General features: G+C 40.9%; 1 protein-coding gene across 1 annotated transcript in view; it reads right to left on the bottom strand.

Moving 5' to 3' along the window:
• The window catches only part of LOC307235318 (mitochondrial intermediate peptidase-like), a 39,204-nt gene extending 14,459 nt beyond the window's left edge, over window positions 1-24,745 (bottom strand). The window contains exons 1-16 of the mRNA XM_080007354.1: window positions 24,557-24,745; window positions 23,914-24,087; window positions 23,522-23,610; window positions 22,911-22,997; window positions 22,680-22,743; window positions 22,403-22,585; window positions 21,368-21,524; window positions 21,214-21,262; window positions 20,372-20,432; window positions 19,360-19,412; window positions 14,657-14,810; window positions 13,730-13,807; window positions 12,118-12,325; window positions 10,580-10,689; window positions 10,118-10,192; window positions 9,470-9,586 (exon numbers count right to left, since the gene is read on the bottom strand). Of these exons, the coding sequence (XP_079863480.1) occupies window positions 9,470-9,586; window positions 10,118-10,192; window positions 10,580-10,689; window positions 12,118-12,325; window positions 13,730-13,807; window positions 14,657-14,810; window positions 19,360-19,412; window positions 20,372-20,432; window positions 21,214-21,262; window positions 21,368-21,524; window positions 22,403-22,585; window positions 22,680-22,743; window positions 22,911-22,997; window positions 23,522-23,610; window positions 23,914-24,087; window positions 24,557-24,697 (1,800 nt within the window). The 5' untranslated portion in view covers window positions 24,698-24,745. The remainder of the gene's footprint in view (window positions 1-9,469; window positions 9,587-10,117; window positions 10,193-10,579; window positions 10,690-12,117; window positions 12,326-13,729; window positions 13,808-14,656; window positions 14,811-19,359; window positions 19,413-20,371; window positions 20,433-21,213; window positions 21,263-21,367; window positions 21,525-22,402; window positions 22,586-22,679; window positions 22,744-22,910; window positions 22,998-23,521; window positions 23,611-23,913; window positions 24,088-24,556) is intronic.
• Window positions 24,746-25,807: the final 1,062 nt, after the last annotated feature.

The raw sequence follows: 25,807 nt of genomic DNA, 5'->3' as shown, positions 1-25,807 counted from the left end.
CAATAGGCGGCACATGGAAGAGCCGCGGTGCGCTGACCTTGTCCCCCGCAACAGGGCGCGGAAAAGCTCCTCTGGTTTGGAGGCTATCTTGGGGCGGTGCTGTAGTGGCTCGGAGCCCGGCGGGGAGCCTAGGGAGCGGAGCGGCCCCACACCCCCCCAAAACCTTTTGTGGTCCCCGAGGCAGGGAAAAAAGTGAATAACTTCTTAAATCGGATAACTTAATGAAATCAGATATTAAATAATCATATGATACGCGGATATTCTTGTCTATTTATGCGCAAACGTCGGGAAATGGAAAACTTGCGTGTCTACCAGGGTGTTATGTTTCCATCACTGTCGATCAGAGCTGGAGCCGATAAAAACTATTGCAGGGTTTGACTTTTTGTCCCAGGACTGAATGTCGAGTATAGCCTTTTCCACTAAAGAGAAAAGCCAGATGTTAGCGGGTGTTACTGGGTTTTTGGTGGAGTGGAAAAGAGACTTTTTACAGAAGGGTACAGAGGACTGATAGAGAGCTTTGTCACATGGTGCAACAACAATCACCTTCTCACCCTCTCTGCAACGAGCTGTGGCAGATTGACAGCTCATTCAGCCACTGGATCATCTCACACAGGTGTAAAACAGGGCGCTTCAAATGCTCATTTATGCCTACTGCCATCAAATTGTACAACAGCAGGGGAGAAGCTACACCTGGCAGCACAGCAGCTACTGTATACAATCAACACAGTTTCAGTTCATGACCAAATGTGATACATGGTGACAATCTCCCGTTCTGTTCCTGAGTTATGGCGTTGAATAATGGCCAGAAAAGTGTTTTTGCAGAAGAATTTCATGTCACAGTGTAGTTAACCTTTGACCTTTTGGATATAAAAAGTCATGACTTCATAATTTCATCCTATTATCCTACCCTATTTTATCCTATTAGTTTGTGTGAAATTTTATCATAATTATGCTGCATTCACATGGAACATGGTTATGGAAGACGCCAAACCAGAAGTCATGTTAGTGGATGACAGCATGACGGCAGCCGGGCAGAGAACACTGGCAACGGTACATGGCATTTGCCGTCAAAGTTAAATATTTTATCCGTTTGTTGCCCTCCGCGACGGAATTACAGTCAGATGTGACGTAGCTACCTTATAGAGGCGAAGCAGGCGAGGAGCAAACTCGACTGTTCATGTCTGCTGCGGTTGCCGGAGATTTGCGCTGCAGTGTCAAGCGTTTTCTCTGGAATATCACACTTAAATGGCTTAAAAACAAACCATGTATTGTTATAAAAGTTGTTTTTTTCTATTTATTAATTGCATGGAGGCTGTTCGGTGCTTGTAGTTAGGAGGCAGATGGGCGATTTAGACATGATGGTGGCGCGGTTGGGATTGGTGATAAAGTTGCAGCTCCAGGTTATCATTTACGAATAATAATATAATTAAATATGAATAATTAATAAAAAAAGAAGGGCTTCTATTGCCAGGGTCAAGCAGGTGATCAGCCATTGATAACTCAAGTAACAGATCATTGATCACTACCAGTAAACAGATCTCTATAGATGCACTCTCTCTCGAAGCCACGTAACAATTAGGGAAGTTAAGCTGTCTCCACGCAGTTCCACTGAATAAAGCTGAAAGCCCCTTTAAACCAACCAAGTGTCAACTTGGCCTTGACAGGCTGTGATTGGGCCACTCGGGCACCCATCATAAGGCCCTCCCCCAGTATATACTTTATACTGGGTCACCACCTGTCATACTTCATCTTTGCTTATTCAGCTGTCCACTGTTGGAAGCAAGCCCTCTATTACGGAATGAAAGGAAAGAATTATGTCGGCTGCGGACTTGAAGACATGTGCGGGCTGCAGTGCACACATAACCCGCAGGGGACACTCAGTGTTGTGCGTACGCTGTCTCGGCCATGCACACGCGGAAGCGGCGCTGTCTGACCCATTCTTTAGCGTCAACTGCTTGAGTCAGCCGCTGGAGGTCATCTGCCATCGGGCCGACATCTTCAGCTCCTCCCTAGTCTTTCTTGTATCGCCAAAACGCCTACCAAGAGAGAGGGCGAAGAGGAGGAATTGGCTCTCCCTCCATGCTGTCCGGGGCATATTTCATAGAGGCTGGGGATTGGTCTCTCTGGCCGCATCCCCTCCCGGCACTGGAGAATTTCACCAAGGAGGTGAGATCGTCGTGGGAGATCGTCAGAAAGAGATCTTCCCTATCGAGGCGTTCAGCCAGTGGTCGACCCCCCCCCCCCAAGAGGAAAACAAAAATATGAGGCCAAGCCTCAGGTGAGGCCGGGACGCGTCACCAAACACATGAACCGGTGTGAGCCGGTGTGAGCCTCCGGGCGAATCCGCCCTGGTGCCATCGCTACCAGTGACCAGAATATGCCTCTCTGCTTGTGAGCTTATAGGGACGAGCATGCGCAGTTTCTCCCTTGGTAGAAAGGACAATTTTAAAAGGCTATGCGCTGCAGTTTGCCCACCAGCATTCACTGGAATCACGCAGACAGAGGTCTGGATTCAACATCCTTCATCCCAGAACAGGAGAACTTGTTTTTTGCTGGGGAAGGGCGGCATTCGCTCGGTAGTAGACAGAGAGGGAAGCTGCGGCTTCTACAGCAGATATTTCCTCATTCCAAAAAAAAGACGGCTCTTCTCTGAGACCAATTCTGGATCTGAGAATAACAAAACATCTGAAAATCAAAACATTGAGAAAGCTTCCGCTTCGAATGTTAACACACGTGCACCTGTTCAAATCAATACAACATGGGGAGACTGTTTCACATTGGTGGATTTGTAAGATGCTTACTTTCACATACCAATTGTGGAAAGAAACAGGAAATATCTGAGGTTCGCCTTTCAGAACAGAGTGTACGAGTTTTGTGTTCTCCTGTTCAGTCTCTGGCCCCCAAAATATTCACTATTTGCGTGGGGACAGCTATTGCCCCTTTGTGCACTCAGGGTGTAGAGGTTCCGTCATATCTGAATGATCTTCTGATAATAGCGGGGTTCAAGGAGTCGGCACACTCCCACACAGGGGTGCTGCCTGACCATCTCCACGGCCTTGGTTTTCTGGTGAGTAGGAAAAAGAGAGCTCTGGTTCCAGCCAGCGCACTATGTACTTTGTTTCGATCCGGACTCACAGTCGATGTTTGACGGCTGACTCCGGCAAGGAGGTGGGTGGTCACTGCAGGTCACCAGGGCACGTTGTGCCATGTGACAATTATGCAGGAGTGTCGAGACGGCCTAAGGTTTGGCTAACCCACGGCAACGCCATGAAGGGGTCCGGCTGGGTGCAGTTACACTAAGTGTGGGGATAATAACCTATGCCTCCCTGAACGGCTGGGGGCACTGTTTGCAAGGGCAAGATAGTCAGGGTGGGCCGGGGGGCCCACGAGACCAGGCACATCAATGTGTTGGAGTTGAAGGCAGTTTGGTTGGCCCACAACACCGCAACGATTGCTTAAATCAATCCTCAGGGTGGCGTCCGCTCCCTAGCCATGCATCAGGTGGCGTCAAGAATTTTTCTATGGACCCGTTCCCACCTCTGTTCCCGGTCAGCATCTCACATTCAGGCAGGCAAAACCTGGGAGCGGTCTTAATATCGAGGGGACGGCCGCAAGCGGCGGATTGGGGCAGTCATGCCCTGGTCATGGACATGATCTGGCGTCGATTCAGAGGTGGATCTGTTCGCTTTACCAGACACTGCTCATTGTCCTCGATGGTACTCCATTGAGAGACGACAACCCGCATTGGGCCACGATGTCCTCGCGCACCGCTGACCTCAACCTTGTTTGTTTGCTTTCTTGCTTGTTTGTCTATTCCCTCCCCTCCCGCTGTTGCAGCAGGTGCTGGACAAGGTGAGGGAGGAGAGGGTGGAACAGGTTCTGGTGACCTCTTGGTGGCTGACACAGACTTGGTTCGCGGACCTGAAGTCCCTCATCGTGGGTAAGCCCAGGGTGCTCCCGCTTTGGCAGGACCACCTGACGCAGCAAATCTTCCATCTAGTTCCCCACAAGTGGAAACTGGTTGCCAGGCCCCTAAGCAGGACCAGCTGTTAAACCAAGTGCTGGAGCCCCGTCAACGAGGGCGCTTTATACTTCCAAATGGCTACCATTTCAGCGCTGTTGTGGACCGTGGAGATGACCAATTACACTGAAATATTGGGGACATACTAGGGCTGAGCGGTAAGGCCTGAAATTTATATAACGGTATAATTTGAAGCACGGACGGTAATAGAATATTTGTTTTAGTAGCTGTAGTCGTCTCTTAACGAGGCTCATCACATGGTATGCGAGCTTCTATGGCTAACTATATAGACTATAAAAATGTATCTCATGAGGATATACCCCTTGAGATTCATCATCTCGTAAAGTTACAGAACATGTTTACCAAGAAGAGATGCACTGATTGCAATTTTCTTGGCCGATTCCTTTTTCAGATTTCTGACCTGCAGATTCTGATTTCCGATCGGCTGTTCTGACCATGCTCATGTGTTTGGACAGCTGCCCATACGAACTACCGCTGCAATATTCAGTGACCACAATAGTGAGATTGTTGATTTTGACACAATTTATTATTGTTCATTTTTCACTATGGAACAATAATAGAACATGAAACTCACTAAATAAATAACTCAATAAAATAGAATATGGGGCTGTCACCAAGTTTCAGTATAATTCAACCTTTAACTCCCACTGAGTTTAAGTATAACTATAAACAACATGGAAATGTCCAGTTCAAACTTCAAATGGATGTCTCTTTCACTTTAAGTACAAATATACATTTATATTATATTTATATGGTACTTTGCAAATGAATTGCAATCATTAAAAAAAATAAACAAATAAAATAAATGGACTTCTCATTTTCGTTCACTGGAAGTCCTCCTTCCCTCACTGTGCATTAAACCAAGTGAATCAAATCGAGTCAAACTTTTAGTCACAATAGGAGCTCCGCTGTGACAGTGATAGATACGCAGGGTGCACAATGCTAGAATATTGTCAGGTGATAAATAATTTATCTAATCTTCTTAGTTTGCCTTGAAGTACTTCCAATCAGCCGACATTTTCTTTTTCTTTCTCTTTTTTGAGTATCAACTACGCAACTATGTTACATTTCGTTGTATCGGGTTTGAGTATTGGAGCATCTTTACGAGTACAGTACATGAGCACAGTATTGGTGTGTAAATTTGACTGGCACAGAATCAGATACATCTGACACTGATCGGCCGATGAAAACCGAACAATTCCGGTCATGGCCGATCGATCGGTGCATCTCTGTGCTACTCCATACCCCGCCGTGCGCCAGTCCGAATAGCTTTTTGTCTGTTATGGATCTCAGACAATTGGGAAACCCCTGTCCAAAGATTTTCTCTCCCACTGAATAGCAGAAGCGATCTTATTGGCCTACTCCTCTGTGGGGCAGGAACCCCCAGAGGCACAAAGCACATACTACTAGGTGGGTGGCTACCTCGTCGCAGTGTGTGCGGTGCTGTGTCCTGGGCTACCCCACACACTTTCACCAGATTCTACGGTCTGGACATGACGGTGTCAACACTGGCGTAGGTTGTTTCGACAGCTGCCAGGTGCTAGCCTGCGTACAGAGTTACGGTATGTGGGTGAGAATGGTTACAGTCAGGTGATACAAGCTCAGCTGTATGCGGAATCCCCACCCACGAGCATTGCAGTGGGTCTGGGGGGGTGGTGATATATTTCACCTCTGCACCCTATGAATGGGTTCTTATAAACTGGAATTAGGGTTTGAGGTCACATCTGCCAGCTGGTCCTTGGAGTGGATTACCCGGACCCTGGGTTCTATGGCTCTGCCTTTGGGGGCTTGCATAGGACACATCGGCTCTGACTTCGCAGTCAGTGAGGGTTGAAGGTAGTATGGCATAGTATGACTTTCACTCTTGAGTTCGAAATGAAGCAAAACATTTGGGTTGTGCTACAGCCCTGGTTTTACGAATGAAGAATGAGAGTTCTTAAGACCAGCTCGCTCAAGAGCTGAATAATATGTCAGAGGAAGTATGACAGGTGTTTACGTTTTACTGTCGACACGAAGAACCCGTCGACAGTCGGTCCATTAGTAGATACATTTTAACATCCCAAATGACAATACCCATGAAAATATCTATAATGCTAAATAATCCAATGTCAAACCTGCTTAGAGAATATGATGCTTTATAGTCAGCTTTTGTAAAGTTATTCAACTATGAATGACAATACATTTGAGGGAGTTTAACATTAATTTAGGTTTGCAATAAAATATTAATAGTAAGGTGCATTTTTATAACTATATACATTAATAAAATAATTGTATGTATAATAACAGACACTAATACATTTAGTTAAATGTATTTTATTAGAGTCTTCGTACATCACCATATCAATATAACGCCACATTTTGCCGTGGTACTTCCCGCTCGCTCCCCAATGCTGTTCAGAAAGTGCCGTTATCCAGTGCCGTTCAGAAAGTGCCATTATGCGTCTCCCGTGTTCCATATGAAATGCAGCATTAGTGTATGAATTCTCGAATTATGGCCAAAGATGTGTTCTGTGAGGACACAGTGACAATTCCCTCCAGGCATTCCTGAGATATCGCGTTCACGAGATCGGGACGGATGGATCACCCGAAAACATAATGCCTATAAGGCATAAAAATATGACGCCCAAAAGCAAAGAGTTAGAAGTGGGGTCCACATGGAGGTAGGATGGAGCTTTGTGACCTGGTCTGTTCTGGGTGAACCTGTAGCGTGTAACAGGCTTAACATTCAAGGTGTCGGCTTCACCAGACCCATCAGGGTACTAATGACTTTAATAAGGGGAAATAGTCCTGAGAGATAAGCTGGAGCTGTGGAACCATGGATAATCAACAGGGACAGAGTTCATTTTCAGTGCAGAATCTCTGCCTAAAGTGATCTGTTCAGAGGAACTTTTAAGCAGTTTAAAATAAAAGGGTATAATGGTTGATCCCCCCACCGGCCCCCTTCCCCACCCCACCCACCCACCCTATAAAAAAGTATGACGACTTATAACTAGCCCGACCGATGCCAGATTTTTTGGTCTGATGCCAATCCAGAATTTGGAGAGCCCTAGCCCACCGCTCACTGATGTTTTAACCAATATTTTGTCAAAAAGTGCAAGATTTTTAAATCAATCTGAAAAACTTATATTTTATCAAAGTTCCAATATTTGAGAACATTTAACCTATAATAAAACAAATTAAAATAAATATATATACAAATAGACAAAAAAAAATTTAACATAAAATTGTTATTTTTTCCCCAAGTTCCAGTGACTCATCATCACTTATGAAACAAATTATTTTTCAGAGTTTCCCATGAACGCAGCATCGCATCCTACTTGGACAGCCGTGTCTAAATGCGAGTATAAACAAACATAGATGTAATTATAATGCCTAGTCAGACTTCTGTGCTTATTTTGGTGAGTAACTTAAAAGTGTAAAACAGACAAGTACATAGATAGATCATTTAAAAAACAATTGTTTATTATACTTATTTAAAAATCAGGACATCTCGGCTGTACACCTGCCGATCCTGATGTGGTCAAAAAAGTTAAGTAATGACCGATATATCAGCCAGGCTCGACAAATAACTGCTCTTAAAAGAAGAACAAAGAACATTTTGACTTTGTACTTTATGGCAAAGTTGGCCGCCCATGTGGGGACAGAGATTCTGCGGTATTTTATGCGGTAGAGAGAGAGAACTATGGCCACTGATATTAAGGAAAGTGATAAGCTAAGGCAGCCATTGAGGAATTGCTTGGTATGCCATCTGAGTCAAAGGTACTTTCAACACTCAAAGCACAGCACAAAATTATTTTCAAACTGTCGAGCACCTCTTTGTCTTCAATCCCAGTGCCTCACATCAAATGATTAATGTCAACTTTTTAAAGAGAATCCGAGTGGGTCACATGTCAACTAAATATCCTTTTGATCCGTACAAACAAAGGCAGACAAAGTCAGCACAGGCTTTCACTCTGTTCCACTTGATCATGAGATAAAAGACATTTTTTGTTCTCTTCAAACTCGGATGGTGGGCTTTTGTTACTGGTGCTAAGACGGAACAGCAAGTTTTGACTCTGTGGAGCTATATGTGCTGGGCTCGGCATTAAAAAAAAAACCTGCTATTCATTGGAGGGGGAAAAGACAAAGAGGAAATATCCTTTCTCCAAAAGTATTTCAAGCTAAGAAATGAGTAATAAATATCAACATGGCTTGTGGAATGTCACACTTGCTGCCATTTATTTCCAAATAGTATCTTCAGTCCGAGGGTTTCCATGTAGCCCATGTCAATCACAGACGATTCTCCCTCTGTGGGCACAGCGGGAAAAGATAGCCCCCGCTCTATAAACTATGCACGTCACCACCACTCTAATGTTTATAATCCATGACTCTCTGTCACCTTTTAGCCATGTAAATGTTCTCTTTACCTGGAACATTCCCTGAGCACATTTTGGTAAGGAAGCGTGAGGAGACGAGGGGGAAATTGACACCAAAAAAAGGATATAAAAAAAAAAAAAAGATCTGCCATAACAAAGTCCAAACAAATGACATTCGAGTAATTCTGATCATATTTTCAAAAGTTAGCCAACATAAACCAGAAGAGTTCTGAAGAGGTCAAATTAGGAAAATGATCCGAGCGTGGTAAGCCGTGCAATCTGAGACCGTGCGTCTGTTTAAACTTTCAAGTGTGGTTTAAAAGTTAAGAGAGAAATGACTGCGACAGTGGACGGGGGCGGGGGCATATAACATAAACTTCACTCCCTAGAGGGGCGTGCTGCAGTGCAGCGTACAACGGAAGGAGCAGGAGGACATCTGCAGAGAGGAAAATGCCCTCGCTGGCCAGGCCAAAAGAATATCCCTGATGGAAGCCACATAATTAGAGCCCTGGAAGAATGCCGTATGGAGGCCCTTCCTGAGTGAATTATGACTCCGATTCCCATTCCGAGTTCTCCCCCTGCTTCAGCACTGAGCCCACAGCTGCACTAAAAGGAGCTTTTTTCATTAAAGGGCCAGCAGAAAGAGTTTCAAATATTTCCCCCAGGGAGTGCTCATTCAAAGTATACCTGTGCTTTGTTATTTTAGAAGGCTCCCCAAAAAAGCTTTAATCCTTTAAACGGTGCTGGGCCTGGGTAAATGATATCAAAGCACAGTGAGAGCTGAGAGAGAGAGAGAGAGCGAGAGAGAGAGAGAGAGAGAGAGAGAGAGAGAGAGAACGAGAGTCTGTGAGGAAATTAAGAAAGTGGAAAGCTAAGTAATAACTAAGGTTTGTGTTGTTTCTGTGCCTCAAGTCAAACTGAAGTGTACTGGTTTTTAGGGACTGTGCACTGACTTTCTGCTCAATATGAATTTACGCTGGCAGCTGTAATTGATCTGGTAAGAAAGTTGAGGGGACCACCAAGTCTGCGACAGAAAATGAGAGCCAGACCACAAAAACGTTTAAACGCATACCGTATTGGGTACGTAAGGCAACCCATAGAACTTCTGCTGCATCTCCTTCAGTAGATCTGTGGTGGAGCGGTTCTGAGGTCGACCGTGGTAGATCTGGTCCAAGGCGGCATAAAAAACCTTCCAAGGGGAAAAGTAGAAAAAAATATAATTGGCCCTGCCGAATCAGTCTAGACCCTTAATGTTGACACGTAATGCATATTCCTGCTTGATGAAACAGCAGCAAAATAATGTTGTCCCTAAATCACCGCTCATTCATTTGTTATTTAAAAACATTATGCCTATTATGGCCTGCAGGAGTTTTTGACTCAATAGTATAAATGTATTGTGAAATCAACTATAAAGTTTACAGGATTTAGCAGTCTGTCCAGTCTGGTAAGCTTGTAAAACCAGGATAGTAGTATTACATTCATCTTATAAAAAACAAACAAACAAACAAACAAACAAACAGAATAATCCCCAGAATTTGGGGTAGATAGTACATACAATCCTTTGTGAAAGAGTCCTCAAACCACTATTAATATGCAATATGCCTGACCAATGGGTATTGGGTATATCAGATTTACTCGCCAATTTCCAATGGACCACATCTCTTCTTGTCAAAATATTCATGTTACTATAGTTTAACGTGCTATGAATGTGTTACTGTACCTGTAGCTGGGTGTCTGCAGCCCCGCACACCTTTTTGGACTCACACAGACGAGCGACCATACTCTCAGGCAAACACTAGGACGACAAGGACCCAGAGTAAATATACATTCAGCTATATTCCAACCTGTCCCATTGACTATGAAATGTTTAATTGTATGTTTAATTTAAGATTAAACACAGATGGAGGTTCTGTAGAATATTTGACTCTCGAACTTTATATATGTCCATATACAGCCAGTGAGTTTTATTCAAAGCTACTCACTCGTAACTCCTGTGGTCACCGTATTAGTCAACAAGGACTGACTTTTGGATCCATTTTGTTTGTATATATGTGTGTGGTGATGCTGTGGTTTGTAATGATGTATGATGTGATATAGGTGACATCTAATGGAATACGAATAAACTTAGATTGATATTCTTATAACTGTCATTGTCTTGTTAATATTCACATGGCTGGTCTACCTGTCCAGTTTGATAATGGCGGGCAAACTGGCTGACAACTCTGTAGTCTGTGGCAAAGTACTCCATGAGGATAGAGGGGACTTCAGCAAAGTCAGTGGCACACCTGGTTCCTGGAGGAGAGAGAGAACCAGATTGTGCACTAGCTGAAATAAAAGTTGCATTATGTGTTCATTGTGAGCTGTGGTACAAAGTGCAAACAGTGATAGAAAAAAAACTTGAATGGGAACAGGAATGTAAGCAAAGCATGTGTGATCAAAAAGAAAAGAAAAATAAAATGACAAAAAGAAATGTGGCAATAAGAACAGTCTGTTTGTATCAGTTCAGTAAGAACAGATTCCTATTAGCCCTCAAGTTTCAAACCATCTTGCAGTTCCTGGCAAAGGCATGTCTCAACTAAATCTGAAGTAAAACAGCGTTCATTGACACATCAAGTCGACTACCTGAGGTGTCAACGAATGAGCTAATGATTTTTGAAATCCCTCGTTAAGGCGTCATTTATTAATCCCATTTATCTTGAGTTTTCAAGTTGCTACATCATGATAATTGGCATAAATCGAACCTGGAGCTCAACATCGAACAACTTAATTCTAACTTGAGACACTTGAGTACTAAATAGCCATTATTATCAAATAAATAACTCTTAAGACGTCAAGCTATGATCACCTCCCAGAAAGCTGGACTGAAGCCCCAGCCGAGTAAACAGTCTGCTAAAGACCTGTGCTATTTGTGTCGATGGTGGTGGGGGGAGTTCAAGTTGATTGGTGGGTTGTTATCATTTTCAAGTTCATCTGATTAGAGTGGAGGTGTCCAGGATAATTCACATATTGATTGTAATATATATATATAATATAAAAAAAAATGTTTGCACAATACACAATAAAAAAATAATAATAAAAACCAGTACTATAGTTAGTTATATATATAAACAGTATTTTTCACACATAAATAATAACAGTAAAATAACTTATCGAAATAAAACCTCTCAGTCAGACCAGTGCGTGTGCCTTCGCTTTGTGAACCTGACAGTGGGGGCGCTCCTTTTCAGCCAGGGCACCTCTCAGTGAGGAAGGAGCAAAGGCTATCGCTTACATAGAGGGGGAAACATTAGCCAGCGGCAGGAGACAGCAACCTAAACAAACAACACAACCTAAAACTGTAAAACTTGAAAAATAATAAATAAATAAATAAATAAATAAATAAATAAATAAATAAATAAATAAAATAATAAATAAATAAATAAATAAATAAATAGATGAATAAATAAAGGCTCATCCCGCAGCGAGACCCGGTTCTCTTCATTCCTACAAAAGAGCTGTTCAAAAGTATCTTCATATCTTCGAGAAGTTCGTAATAAAGAGGGACGCGGCCATCCCCAGGGGGTTATTTTCCAACTGGACACCTTGATTGATTGCGCTCTTTACAAAAACATTTCTACTCTAAAAAATATATTTTATTTAGAAATATTTCTATTTCTATGTTTCCATGCAAATGTAAGTTCTCTTTCTTCCTAATACATTTAAGTACAATATCCAACTGACCAGTGACATGCTGGTAACGTGTGCGTCCGAGCATGGAATGAATGGCGTGACCCATCTCGTGGAAGAGGTTCTCCATCATGCCTGTGGTGAGCAGAGTGGGAGCGCTCTTGGTGGGATGCGGCAGGCTCAGCATCAGCACCACCACTGGCAGCTGGTACTGGCCAGTCTCCTGGCAATGCCGCCCACCACGAATCGTGAAGTGGCAGTCCTGGCGATGAAAACACTTTGGACTTAGCTACGTTATTTCTAAGCTTAAATGATAATATCTCTATTTCAACCCCGACCTTATTAAAATGTTGGTTTCCATAATTTATAACTCTTCATAGCACAACCTTGCTGAATGCATTACTATTGAGAAACCTACCACTCTGCTGCAGCTTCTCACTGTTGCGTACATGCAGTCCAATGGGACAATCGTTTAAGCCTTAAACATTACATCTCTTTTATTAAAAGAGAGTCACAATATTGTCAGACAATCTTATGTTATATTGAGGAAAAAATATTCAAATTTCTTTTTATTTATATTTATTTATTTATTTTTAAATCTGGTTTTTCACGGTTTTATTGAGTTTTTTACAGTTCCGCAAATCCGCCCTAACAAGAAACCTAGAAACAGGAAGTTGCGTTGCTTACTGGCAACCTATTTTAGCTAACATTAGGCTCCAGATGTACTACAGCAATTGCAAAAAGTAGTTTGGAATAAAATGTGATATTACTGCAATTCAAAACCTTAAAAAATACATTATTATGTGTATCACATTTTTGAAAGCGAGATTGACTCATTGGACTGCATGTAAGCACAGTGAGAAGCTGTAGCAGAGTGATATTTAGGTTTGTGATTAGTTTGTTTAGATTAAAAGTTATTTCTGCTATTCCTGTAATTAAAAAGAAGAAATATAGCTGCAGGCAGCAATGCATGGGGTCCAGGTTAGGTGCGTTAGTCACAAATTACAGTTTGTGTTACAGTTTTCTGAATTCCAGTGAAACGCTGCATGACTTCCTACTGGCACAAATTACAGTTTTTCGAGTTCCCATGGAAAGCAGCATAAGTTCCTTCCGCCGAGACATTTCATCAATATATATTTTTTTACATTTTGGACAAAAATATTTGTATAAATATTTACAAATAAACAATAAAATATTTGTAAATAAAATATACAAATAAACATTTGTTTGGATGATGATATCACAAAGCCTCCCTTGACCATCCCATCCAGCTCTACCAACGCAGCCTGCCCTGCTTCGCCAATGTTCGGCTACTTCTTGTAGATCAGCAATGGTTTTTCACTAATTCCTGCTCCAAATATAGATTGATGATGGTCAAACTTGGACCACAAAATGTCTGAACTGCCCCAAATCCTATGACACTACATTCATGTATGTGGGTTCGGCGGTTGCAGTGCGGAGCCCTGCAGGTTGGACCCCTAATTATGAAAGTGTGGGTGTAATACAGAGGGGAGAGGAAAGATCACCATAGAGAGGTGTTATTTTGTTTGGAGTAGGAGGGACTGAAAGATTGTAATATTCACAAGTGGTGTGAGGTTTACTTTGAGGTACAAATTGACAGAGCTTATTAGTTGGCCATGAGGAAAGTATATGAGTATATGTTTACCTGGTGAGGCTTGTCTGTTCGCTGAAAGAAATCACAATAGATGTATCCCAGCAACCCCTCTGTCTCATGAACTACAGCCTTGAAAACACACACAGTGACAAAAGTCAATCGGCACTTAAGATTATACTAAACAGGGTATCTGCATGTATCGGAAAATTCTATAAAAGACTCCTTGAGGCCTTTTAAATGGCTTTAGCAAACAAAATAACAATTTTGAATCTGAACAACATACACAATCTCTCTAGCAATTGGATATTTACTATATGAAGCAATATGACTTTAATTGGCTTGTTTTGGGGTATACTGTATGTTTTACGCTAATCTTGGTTTAAGCAAAGTTAACTAAAATGTACTTTTAATGTATTTTTTATTTTTTTTTACTTCAAGGACAGGTCAACAATGAAAACAATAAAAACAATATTTTTTGTAAAAGATAATACATTTTTATATCATTTAAAGTAGTGTTTCTCAAATTCTCGTACCCCTAGGGGTACTTTGGGGTACTCCAGGGTGTACTCAGAAAATAAAAAAGAAGTGTTAAAAATAGTGGTTATATGTAATGTTAAAAAGAAAACACATACAACGGACATTCAGTGCGTCAGTACGTAATTTTCTTTTTTTTGCCTTCAAATGCCAGTGAAGGGGGTACTCAGCTGAAAAATGATCTAAGGAGGGGGTACACTACTAAAAAACATTTGAGAACCATTGATTTAAAGTGTTCATTGTTGATCGTAAAACTTTTAAGTCTTTATTAATGGCTTACAGATACCCTGCCACGCATAATTATCCTTAATTTCTACACAAAACTAGAACATTTCATGTGACCTCACATTGGAAATCAAGAAATCAACACACACACACACACACACACACACACACACACACACACACACCCACCCACCCACCACTGGAATCATGGTGGTTTACCAGTTTGCGGATGTCGCTGCTCCAAACCTCTCCTGTGCTGGGGTGTTCAGACAGGAGGGACACTCCGTAGAGCCGAGAGAAGAGGTTATTGAGACCCTCCATGCAGGCACCCAGAGAGAAGAACGGACTGTACAGACTGGGCTCTATGTTATACCTGCCGAGAACAAAACACAAATTTATTTGAGGGGGGAGACTCGATCCGAAAAAAAAATCTATGAGGTTGTCTTTGTCATTGAATTATAGTGATAAACAATTTAGTTTAAAGATAAGAAGATATTACACAAGATTATTTTTGAATAAAATTGAGCTTTGTATCATTCTGAATTTTTAGAGCTTATAGTGCGTAATCACCGGGTGTCATGACATTTCACTGCATATATGTATGACCGTATGTATATGTATGTGACAAATAATCTCTTGAACTTGAACTCGAACATTAATTTATGGTTGAAAGCCATAAACCTTAGTATGATTCTAAAATACACTTTCATGATATAAGCTGACACCTTGATAATCATCAATATTGTTCAACATTTCCAAGATAATCACAATAATACAATGTTCCATATTACGCTTGGGCAGATTTACGATTAAATTGTGTATCGGTGATCGCTTTCATCGATTGCAATTGACATTGACCACAGACGATTCTTTTTTTTTTTTTTTTGCCAGGAAAAAAGCATTGAAACAGTGTAAGTGCAGTTTACTGTGTTCTGAAACTGGAGCAGAGAGAGGGCGAGAGGGGAAGCGGGAGAGAGGGGAAGTGGGTGAGAGAGGGAGAGGGGCGGAGGCTCTCGCCCTCTCCGAGTAACCACTGGTGATCGGATCTCACTTCCCTGCTCTACCGTCCCGTGCAGTGACGTTAAAAGGGGCCGTTGCAAAATAATAATAAATAAATAAATAAATAAATAAAACAAAATAAATTAAACAACAACAACAACAACAAAGAAAAGGCACATGGATCTCTAGCTCCATGCGGCTCTGGGCAAACGGAGCAGCACAGTGGAGGGCAGATCACGGGTGACCGAGATGGTGAGCATCGGGTTGCCCGTGATCTGTGCGGAACGCAGGTGCGGCGAGGACACGTTCCTCATTATAACATAGCAATGTGCAACATAATCTCATCGGATTTACAATTATTTTGTTTCCTTAGTTTCTTCCTTGTATGGAAAATGAAAAACGTAAACCTAACTCAGAGAATTGTAGCAGAGCTTTTTTATTTTCTCCTCCAGACAGCGGTGCACCCAACTGCTTCCCGACGCCCGGTGTTTTTATTTTAGATCTGTTTATTTTTGTTTTTATTTCCTACATGTATGAAACTTTTTTAATTTTTTATTATTTTTTTTAACTGTCCCGTTCCAAAAAGACCTGCACGTCTCCCTGTTGCTATGGGACTTAATTTAGTAACAACTGGTATGTTTTTGTGTAAATACTTTACTTGTAAATAATAAATCCTGGACTTCTGGACCGGGGAGACTGCATTTGCCACATCACTATACATTCTATGCGCGCACCCCCGCTCCGAATAAAATCGTCAATCGCCGATCACTAGGGGCAGCGATTGGTAATTGGAATTTTCCATGATCGCCTATTGCATACCACCCAGCCTATTGTGAAATCATCCCAATGTGTTCTTCCTACTTTTGGGAAGTATTACAAGGTTTTTTTTTTTACAAGTTTTATTTTGTCACAACCACTTGATGTTGTACTGAACGGTACCCATGACACAGTCATTTTTCCTCTTGATAAACAATCCTTTAACTTTACTGGGGCGATGTAAGCCTAGTTTCCTATTAAGCTATATGTACATGGTGACTAGTTTTAATTAAATCCTGTGGAGTTCTTTGCTATGGACCACTTACATGAGAGAGACAGAGAGAGAATATGACATGACCACCCTTTTGAAATATACAGGACACTGCGGTTCCCGACATGCTGTGCTGCAGGCTACTCTGTTCCCCGCTCTGTCCAAAAACTCATTATAGTGGAAGGCAATTTGGGTGAAAATATTTTGTTTAAAACCTATAAATCCATACATTGTAACTACATAGAACAGACAGCTCATTAGGAAGAGCCCCATTCACCAAACGCACAAAATGTGTATCCAATTTAAGCAACATTTAACGTTCTTGAACTTTATAAGACAGCCACTGGAGAGGATGGAGACAATGAATTAGACAGAATGACAGAAGGGACAGAAAGAATGGAAGAATATGGACTGGACTTTGAATACATGTAAGGACGGGGGAACACTTTCAGATATTTACGTTTATTTGCAATACCATAGCAAAAATCATCAGTGAGGTAAAATGTCGCACTAAGCACATACCTTTGGTACCTTTGGTAGGCTGTGTAATATCGACACTCCAATACGTAAATACTGCATATTTTGCATTTACAACAATTTGTCAGCAGATAACTAGTTCTGTCTTTTAAATTAAGACTCCGTAAAAACTGTAACATGCCCAACAGCTTCTCAACGCTTTAATTCTTACTTTAAGTCTTTATTTATTTAGTGGTTTAGGCAAATATGAATGTGGAGTTAACTGAGGAATTTTGATAGGCTGTAATAAACTACTATAGTTTTCTCTGTAACTGTAATGGATTATGCTGTTGCACATATTCCATATTCTCCACCTTGACCCAGCATATCAAACTATGTGGGTATGCATGTATGTCTGTCAGACAGTCAAAGTGTATGCATTTTACATCATACACATTTTACAAATTGCACTCATGCAAATTGTATTCTGTCAAATGTCACCCCCTCTGAGAGAAGACTTTTCCAGTGTGTGCACACCAGGGTGTGACCATGTGCATATACCAGAAAGCCAGTTTTGGCAAAACCACCCCATTATGATTTACCTTCTCACCTTTCCCTTTATGAGGAAAACCTGACGGTATTGGGATTATTTTCAAAGTCAGATTTCTATTTTGTGCTGAATGAATTGACATGTCCCTGCTCTGTGAAAGCTGGCAGCAACCTGGGGACTTGTTGAACCTCAACATGCTCACTCCTCCAGGCTGTAGACGCATTTCAAGACCAGGCTGCATAGTAGAGGGAGCAGATTTGCCATTATTCTGTGTCAGACCTGGACTGTTAGAGACAACTCCTCTCACGAATATTTGAATAGTTTTCCGTGAAACACCTCAGTTCTTGTCCTTTATTAGTCGTTTTAATTTATTCCCTCCACCCAGCCTTTGCACAAATTATTTTGCAACATCGGCTTCTTCTATATGTTACAATGTTTTTCTTCTTGGTGATTTTAATATACATGACAGCTGGCCAACGATATCTGATCATCTGTCTATTCTTGAAGGGAGAAGGAGGGAGACGGCAGTGGAGAGATCGCTGAAAAAGTACTGCAAGTACATCCCAGATAATGACCCCGCCAAAGGCTTATGACGGAAGCAGTCCTACCGTACACACCATCACACAATGCAACACACGCTTGCACAATTGTGGGTGTTTAAATCTAAGACACACACCAAGAATGTAAGATGTTTGTGATAAAGCTTCGATAAACTCTGGCATTAGGTTTTATTGGTCTGTGTTGAGTGCTGTGAAGAGAGATTGTAGTTCATTAACAATATATTAATATATAAAAGACAAGGGGAAGAGAACATGTTGACCAAGGACACTGTGGGGCCGAACGTTTCCCCTCCCTCATTCCATCACGTGATGGAGCTGCGTAGCTTGAACAGAGACCTACGACCTAAAAAGATCACTCATGCAGATGGATGAGAAAACCTATGACTGCTGGGACTAAATAAATAAGGAAAATCAGCCAATAGCCACTGTATGACAAAAGTGTTGCGTTGAGAGCAGACATTTGGATTTGTGTCAGTGATCTGTAAATGCACTTACAACAGCATAGTTATCAAAATAAAAGTTAATAAAGTGAAAAGTTCATCAAGTTATTACGATTATAAAGTGGTTTAGGAGTTGTAAAAATGAAAGAATTGAGCATAATAATATCAAATTGATATTGAGCAAAATAATGTAAGAAAATGCTTGTTCAGGGTTTACACACAAGCGGAAACCAAATTTCAACCTTTTAGGTGCTTGTTTTGCACTATGGACAGTAATCTTAGCTTTCTCATACAAATGCACAACTAATAATGGATTCCTGTTTATTAAATCAGAAAAGTTCCATCACATTTGCATGAGTTTCTGTCGTTTTTTGGGAGGTATTGGCTTTGAGTAAAATAGGATAATGATGACCAGTCTATGTAAACAAACAAATAAGTAAACAACAAAATAAAAAAATAAATACAAATAAACAAACAAACAAACAAACAAACAAACAAAACAAACATTATGAAATGCTATTTTATTTTTGAAAAAGTGTGCAACCAAAGGGGTTGCATGAACTAAGACATAATTATCAACATTTTACCAGGTGCCATAAATAGGATCAAAGAAAAATGCAACAGACATCAACAAAAACGGGATATTGTACACTGTATTTCCATGAATAATATGGAATAAAAGGAACAGCCATGTAACTCCCATGCTTCTCCAGTAACACCTTCTGTATCAAGTGACACTTGAGAAAGAGACACAGCAGCATGTGATGCCTCATTTTTCAATGGCCTTAAAACCAGCTCCAACCACAGACACTGAAACCGAGCTGGCTTCAAAAATCCCCGAAAAATAAAAAAAAATAAAAATAAAGAAAAAAAAATCACCCAATGCTTACCTTTCAGCACGCAGAACACCACTGAAATATGGATGATCCCATGGCATGATCTCCTGTGGGACGTTAAAAGAATCATTCAAATGAAAGATTGTGATAAATATTACATTAAAATCATTGACCAGTGAAACATGGGTTGTTTTGCTGTAGGCATAGAATAACATATAATAGGTGTCGTTGCTTAACCGATTTATCAGTTATCAAAATCATATTTATATGTACATGGATGGAATGTGGTATGAGATTAATGCATAAAGTATTAAAGTGCCACTCCAGAAGATTGTCTGTGTTGCGTTGATAACAGTTCCAGAATTCCACTCAAACTGCAGCACTTGTCTTCACCCTAAGAAAACTTCTTTACTCAAAAGTATGCATTCCTCAAATTCATTTACTAATTTTCTTTGTCACTTGAGGGTGTGGATATCATTTTTTCATCTAAGAATGCTTTTGTTTTTGTGTGCTCATCAATATCAACATTTTTTACTGATTGGTTTATTAAATTAAAACAGCGGCTGCCATTCACATCTTGTGCGTGTCTGAGTGCATTCTTGCCGAGAAAGGCCGACCCTAACCCAAAGGCAGGGGAGCACATACATAATGTAATTAGATTGAAAGGCTGTTTCTTACAAAGTGCAAGCTAAAAAAAGTATCAAATATCGAAGGTTAAGGTTTTTTTTTGTTTTTTTTCCCCCCTCTTAATCGCACTTTAAAAACAGAATTAATCAAAGCCTGTGTATAAGACTAATGCAGATAATGGTTACTTGATGATAAGCATGAGATAGGTCGTTGTACATGAACACCTTTTCAATACATAGAACAGAATAACCTTAAGATGTGCAGAGAATTTTTAGGTTTCAATATTCAATTATTGCATTATATAAGTCATTTTTATCAAGTCTAGCATGGCTCAAATGTTGGAATTTGTAGAGCCATGTTATTATCCCTTTCATTAACAGTCAAATGATGTGGCCTGTTTGCTCACAATCAGCGATAGCCGCAATGAGAAAACACTCACAGAATCCCGAGGGTTGAGTTTTTTCTTCATGTCCCTCATCATCTCAAAGTCTTTTGACGTCCTGTGAGATAACAACGACCATAACAAATAGCTTATACACTTGCAGTTGTGAAAGCTCATACATGTTGAAACAATTTCCTAGCTGCCTTACAATAATAACAGAAAAAAGGGTTAATACATTTTAAAATGGTCTGTTGCTTAATAAGTTTGTTGGTAGTTATAGGTAAATGCCAAATAGCAGTTGTGGGAAAAGCCACAAACTGCTTTCATTGTGATAGTCAATCAACCATGCAGTTACACTCATGGTGATTTTTGGGGGTAATTGCATCCCAGTGGGTGGCAAAAACATCTGCCAATGTGTATAGCCAGGAGCATAATTTTCACATGAAATAATATGATTATGCAACTTGATGTGGCAGTTTAATTAACTATTTCCCCAATCTCACAAACAGCAAGTAAACCAAAATATTTCAGCAAAAAAAACATTAATCACATTATAGCTTTAAGTTACAACAGGGTATTTTCTGAAATATTTATCTCTAAATTATTGTGATTAGATTTACCTTGGCCTCTAAGTTATTTTGTAACAGTGTGTCCTTAACAAGTGTAGACAGGTGAGAGTAAGTCTGCTCGATCTTCATTTGAAATGATAACAGTTGCTCATCAAATGATCATTTCTGACTACTGGGAGGTTTGAAGAATACAACATATTTTTAACTAGCAGTGTGAAAAGCTTGATAGTTACAACCACATAATTAATATCTATATAGACTAAACTATGAGGCATAAGCTGTACTTATAATAATATTGTATAATAATGTGAATACTAAGAAAGACTGTACCTCTCTGAGAGCTTGTCTGTTAGGAGCTGGAGAAATTCCATCACAGTTTCTGCATGGGCAATAAAAAAAAAAGGTCTAAAAAGGCAGCTCAAGGGCAATGATTATTATAATAAGATTATCTATATTAAGTGTACAAATCATGGGAACACGTTACCTGGCGTTTTGGCCATTGTTCCCTTTAAAGCTCTGTGGGCATAGGACTCATATCCCACCAGTTTGGCCAGTGTGTGCCTGCATTTGAGCAGCTCTTCCAGACACTCAATGTGCTGAGCATTTGGATAGAGATAAATCCTGTAGGCTATCTCCCGGACCTGGCAGTGAAAGAAGGGGCAGAACAACATCCCTTACCCTTGTAACTCTGACGATGTATTTGAATTGCATGGGACTTGCAGTTAAATTAAAAAACAACAACAACTGCAGAGCAGAGACAGTTTTCCTGAAACAAATTGTCTGCCAAGGAAACCATTTATAAATCCAGATGACCACTTGTTAATGATCAGAATAAAGAGACTTCGGCTTCTAAACCCTTGTGCCTTCCATTTAGGCAGCAGTGGCTAATACTGTCAATACTGTCTGGCTGAACCCAAAACACAGAAAATGACTACTACTGCTCCAGATGTTTCCCTCCAAACATTATTTGACATGCTCTACCTATTGGGAAAGAGACGAGAAAAGCAGCTTAAACACAGGCTTCTGGAGCAGCTTCAAACATATCATACATCTATATATCTTCAGCTGTATTAGACATTTGTTCCGTGACATAAATAGACTCATGGACAGGACTTCCATACGTCAACCTTCACCATTTGGATAATATGAAGACATTTTTCAGTATGGAGGTGCCCATTCGCAGATAAAGATGTGTTCTAATTTGTACAGAGTAGATTACAGCGGTGATATTACTTACTAGTGTGTTGACCATGTAAAGCAAATAGGATTGGCTATTTGTCAGATTTGGATCTCATCTTTGGGTAAACCTCGGGTTTGGCGCAGTTCATTAATCGTTGACATTGCATTTAAAGAAGCCAAAGCAGATTGGATGTCCAATTTCAGCACCATTACTTTCCTCTTGCCTTATTTTCTGCATAAATTATGGGTAGCCTCTGATTCAGCCCTGGCTTTTTTGTGACAAAGGCTCCTCCTGGTGGCTAGTAAGGGGACTGTAATAATGATCTGAGAAAACACATACCAAGACATCGGGGGTATCTGCATGTAATCCACCAATTTGGATGAAACTCCCCTCTTTTGCAAAGTGCAAGTGAAGATGTTCAGGAATGGCAGACCTTGCAATTCTATTTGGTGTGTGAGAGCCCGTCAAGAACTCATTGTTTAGATCCAAGAGCTTCCTGTGAAGAGCCACTGCCTCCTTTCTCTACAGAGAGTAAAAGAAGAAATAATGAAATTAGTTATTATTAAGCTGATACGTAAGTAAAAAAAGAAATACTGGGTCCATAAATCTGTCTTACCAGCTTTTCATCGAGATGAATTCCACTGATCTCAAAGTCAAACATGAAAAGCTCCGCCACTCGCCTAGGCAGAAGACAGGACATTGATATTAAACTCCCTTACTAAATTGTTTGGTATGACTGGATTAGATGTATTGATATATTTTTGCAAAAAGCTCCTTGCAGAATCTGTATGTCCACAATAAAGCATGGCCCACAAACTCATTTTGTGAAAGCCTATGCAAACCTTACCTTGTGTCAGGGTCCAGCTGGTCCATAATGTCAGGGTTGTTAAGCAGATTTTTAAGGTTCTTGCAAAGCTCAACATTAGTATTCAACCTGGAAAATGCAAATTGTACATTTTATTTTCAAATGCTAAAACCCGTTCTTTACCCAATCATGAAAAATATTTCCATTGTCTTTATTTTCTACTGTATACCAGGGCTTGACAGTAAGGAAGCTCAGGTCTGATTAGTAAGGGCCAGTTGGTTGATCAATGACTTGCCCAATCAGACCAGTTGAGGGAACAGTTCAATTGAGGCATTTTTCTTGCCATTATTTATTCTGTTTGTATAATCACTTTATTGTGTTTCAAAACATGGAAACTTATATATTTAAAAAAAATGTATTATGAAGCATCAATCTTAAAAAGGTTTTTAGCTTGGCAAGTGAAAATATTGGTGGTGTCAGCAGAACACCACTGGTCCAGTTAGACCAATAGAAAAACCCTTTGAGTGGAGCCCTGTATACAAAAAATGTGTTGCAAAACTACATGTTCTGTATGTTGCAGTTGATAATTATAAAGAAAAACTTCAAGGATTTAATTGTCCACTTGTGATTAGTGATAAACCGATTGGGCTTACTTCTCCACAACCGTGCCGATCTCTATACACGTCTTCTCTGCAGCCTCACGGAACAATGGATCCGGGTGTGCTACTTTCACAAAGTCAGCCTGGTTACAGAGAGTAAAATAACTTAAGTCACAATAGAAATGTGCGACACTAGTTACTGTCTTGTGCACTGGTCGTTCAATGCATGGTATTTCGATTGAACATTGATACGAAGCACATGTATGCTTTGAATGAATGACTTTAGAGATGCATTGGATTTTTTATTTTCTTATCCCTACAGGGGCAACAAGGATCAGCTGCAAAAGCTTGGTGGCATACTGTCAACTAATACACATGAACAAACAAATGGCATATAATATAACAACAATGCCTGAGCTGAAATGTTGACTGTATCTTAAACTTACCAAATCAGCCACTTTACACAAACCATCTGAGAGCTGATCGAAACACTCCACAGTTTCCACCCCTGGGGGGCTGATGCATGTTTTATCCACCAGGCGCTGAGTGTCCTTCAGGGCCCTCTTTGTAACTACATCGAAGCCAGCAGGAGAGCTCAACTCCGGGACTCCAAACAAACCCTGTCACCAGAGGCCAAACACAATGTTTAGCCGCATAAATCTACAGTCAAACTTGTAATTTAGACTTCAGGACAACAACATGGTAATCAGAATCTGTTTATTTGGCCGAACACATTTCCATGTACTAGGAATTCGCCTGTGCATTGTTGTACAGACACTTATCATTAAAAAAAAAAAAAAAACCTTGACAATCTGGAATAAAGCAAAGAAGAAACAAAAATATACCAAACACAAAATACACAAAACGTGATTCTATGCACAAGATACATTAAAAAAAAATTCTATAGCAGGGGCTAAGTGGCAGTATGGTTGCCATTATTGGCTGCCAGAGGAAACATAAATACAGTGGTGATATTTCTGTCCAGGATGAATAAATACGAAGCGACATAATAATACGGGGATGGGTAGCACACGGTCGAGGAGGTCTAGACGAAAGTCTACGTTATTAGAACAATATCAAAATACAAACCACATTGTGTTCTAACTCCAGCCTCTTGACTGGCGTATTGAACGCAGCTCCGACAGGGGACCACGTTGTGACATTTCTCCGAGCGAACGTCAAAATGCGCCCGTGCTTCACAAAGTGTATCAGCCGTTTACACGCAGACATTGTCAACTTCTTTTTTTTTTTTTTTTTTGGTCTAAAAAGCGAGCGACATGGCTCTCCCAACGTGCGCCTCTAAAAGACCAAATCGGTCCCCCATTGAGCTGACTAAAACTGTTGGCATTTTCGTCAACATATGCGACGTAAAATAACGATTTCACAAAGGACGACAGCAAGACAGAAAATCCATCCAACGGCGGTGTGAACCAAAACATCGGGTCAGGCGACTGTCAGAATCCAGATGTGTAAATGTGTGTTTCCAGCGATGAAAAAAAAAAAAAATGGCGGTGACGAAAGGGCAGATACGGGAAAACAGACGGCAGCCGTGTCGTCATCGGGGCGCGACGTCGTCTCTGTAGTTTGGTTCTCCTCCTTTCTCCTTCTGTAAGTTGCGCCCGGCCGCCATTGTTGTGTCGAACGCATATAAACTGCATGTACGTATGACCGTATGTCCACGTATGTGGCAAATAATCTCTTCAACTTTGAACTTGAACTTGAACACGTGGAAGCTATGGAACACTGAACGTGCCACAGTGGTGAATAAATTAATAAAATAATAAATAGATGCAGGAATATAAAGAAGATGAAAATAATATACAAAATAATAAATACGCGTGGAAATACAACGAAGGATAAAATGATAAATACAATAATAAATGAATAAAGGTGGAAACGCAAAGAGAAAGAAAATAATAAATCATTCTTTTTTTTTTTTTTATGTTTTTATTGTTTTTTAAACATAGAACCAAACAAAATGTACGCGGAAAACCTAAACGTCGGACGACGACATGTATTGAAAAACGGGAAAACTGGAGCAGCAATTGGGCGCGTGGCCTCTTCCTGTCATAGTTATGGCAGTAAATGAGGGAGGAAAGGAGAGGACCCTCCACCACTCTGGGCACCCGGGGCTCCCGCCGCAGAGAAGCCGCGCAGCAGGAGCAAAGGTCGACAGCCGCCCCCTGCACCCCAACCCACACCCACAACCGCAAGCAGCCCCCCCCCCCAGGGGCCCCGGAAGGCCACCGCGGGGTGCTCTCTGCAGCCCCGCCAGGTCCTCCAAGCAAGTCAAACCCGAATCACTTGCACCCTTTCTGCCCTGCAGACACCGGTCTGGTG

Source organism: Zeus faber (genome assembly GCF_960531495.2).
Source record: "Zeus faber genome assembly, chromosome: 9".
Classification (NCBI taxonomy): domain Eukaryota; kingdom Metazoa; phylum Chordata; class Actinopteri; order Zeiformes; family Zeidae; genus Zeus; species Zeus faber.
Note: the sequence above shows the minus strand (reverse complement) of the source record. Positions and strands in the feature narration are given on the sequence as shown.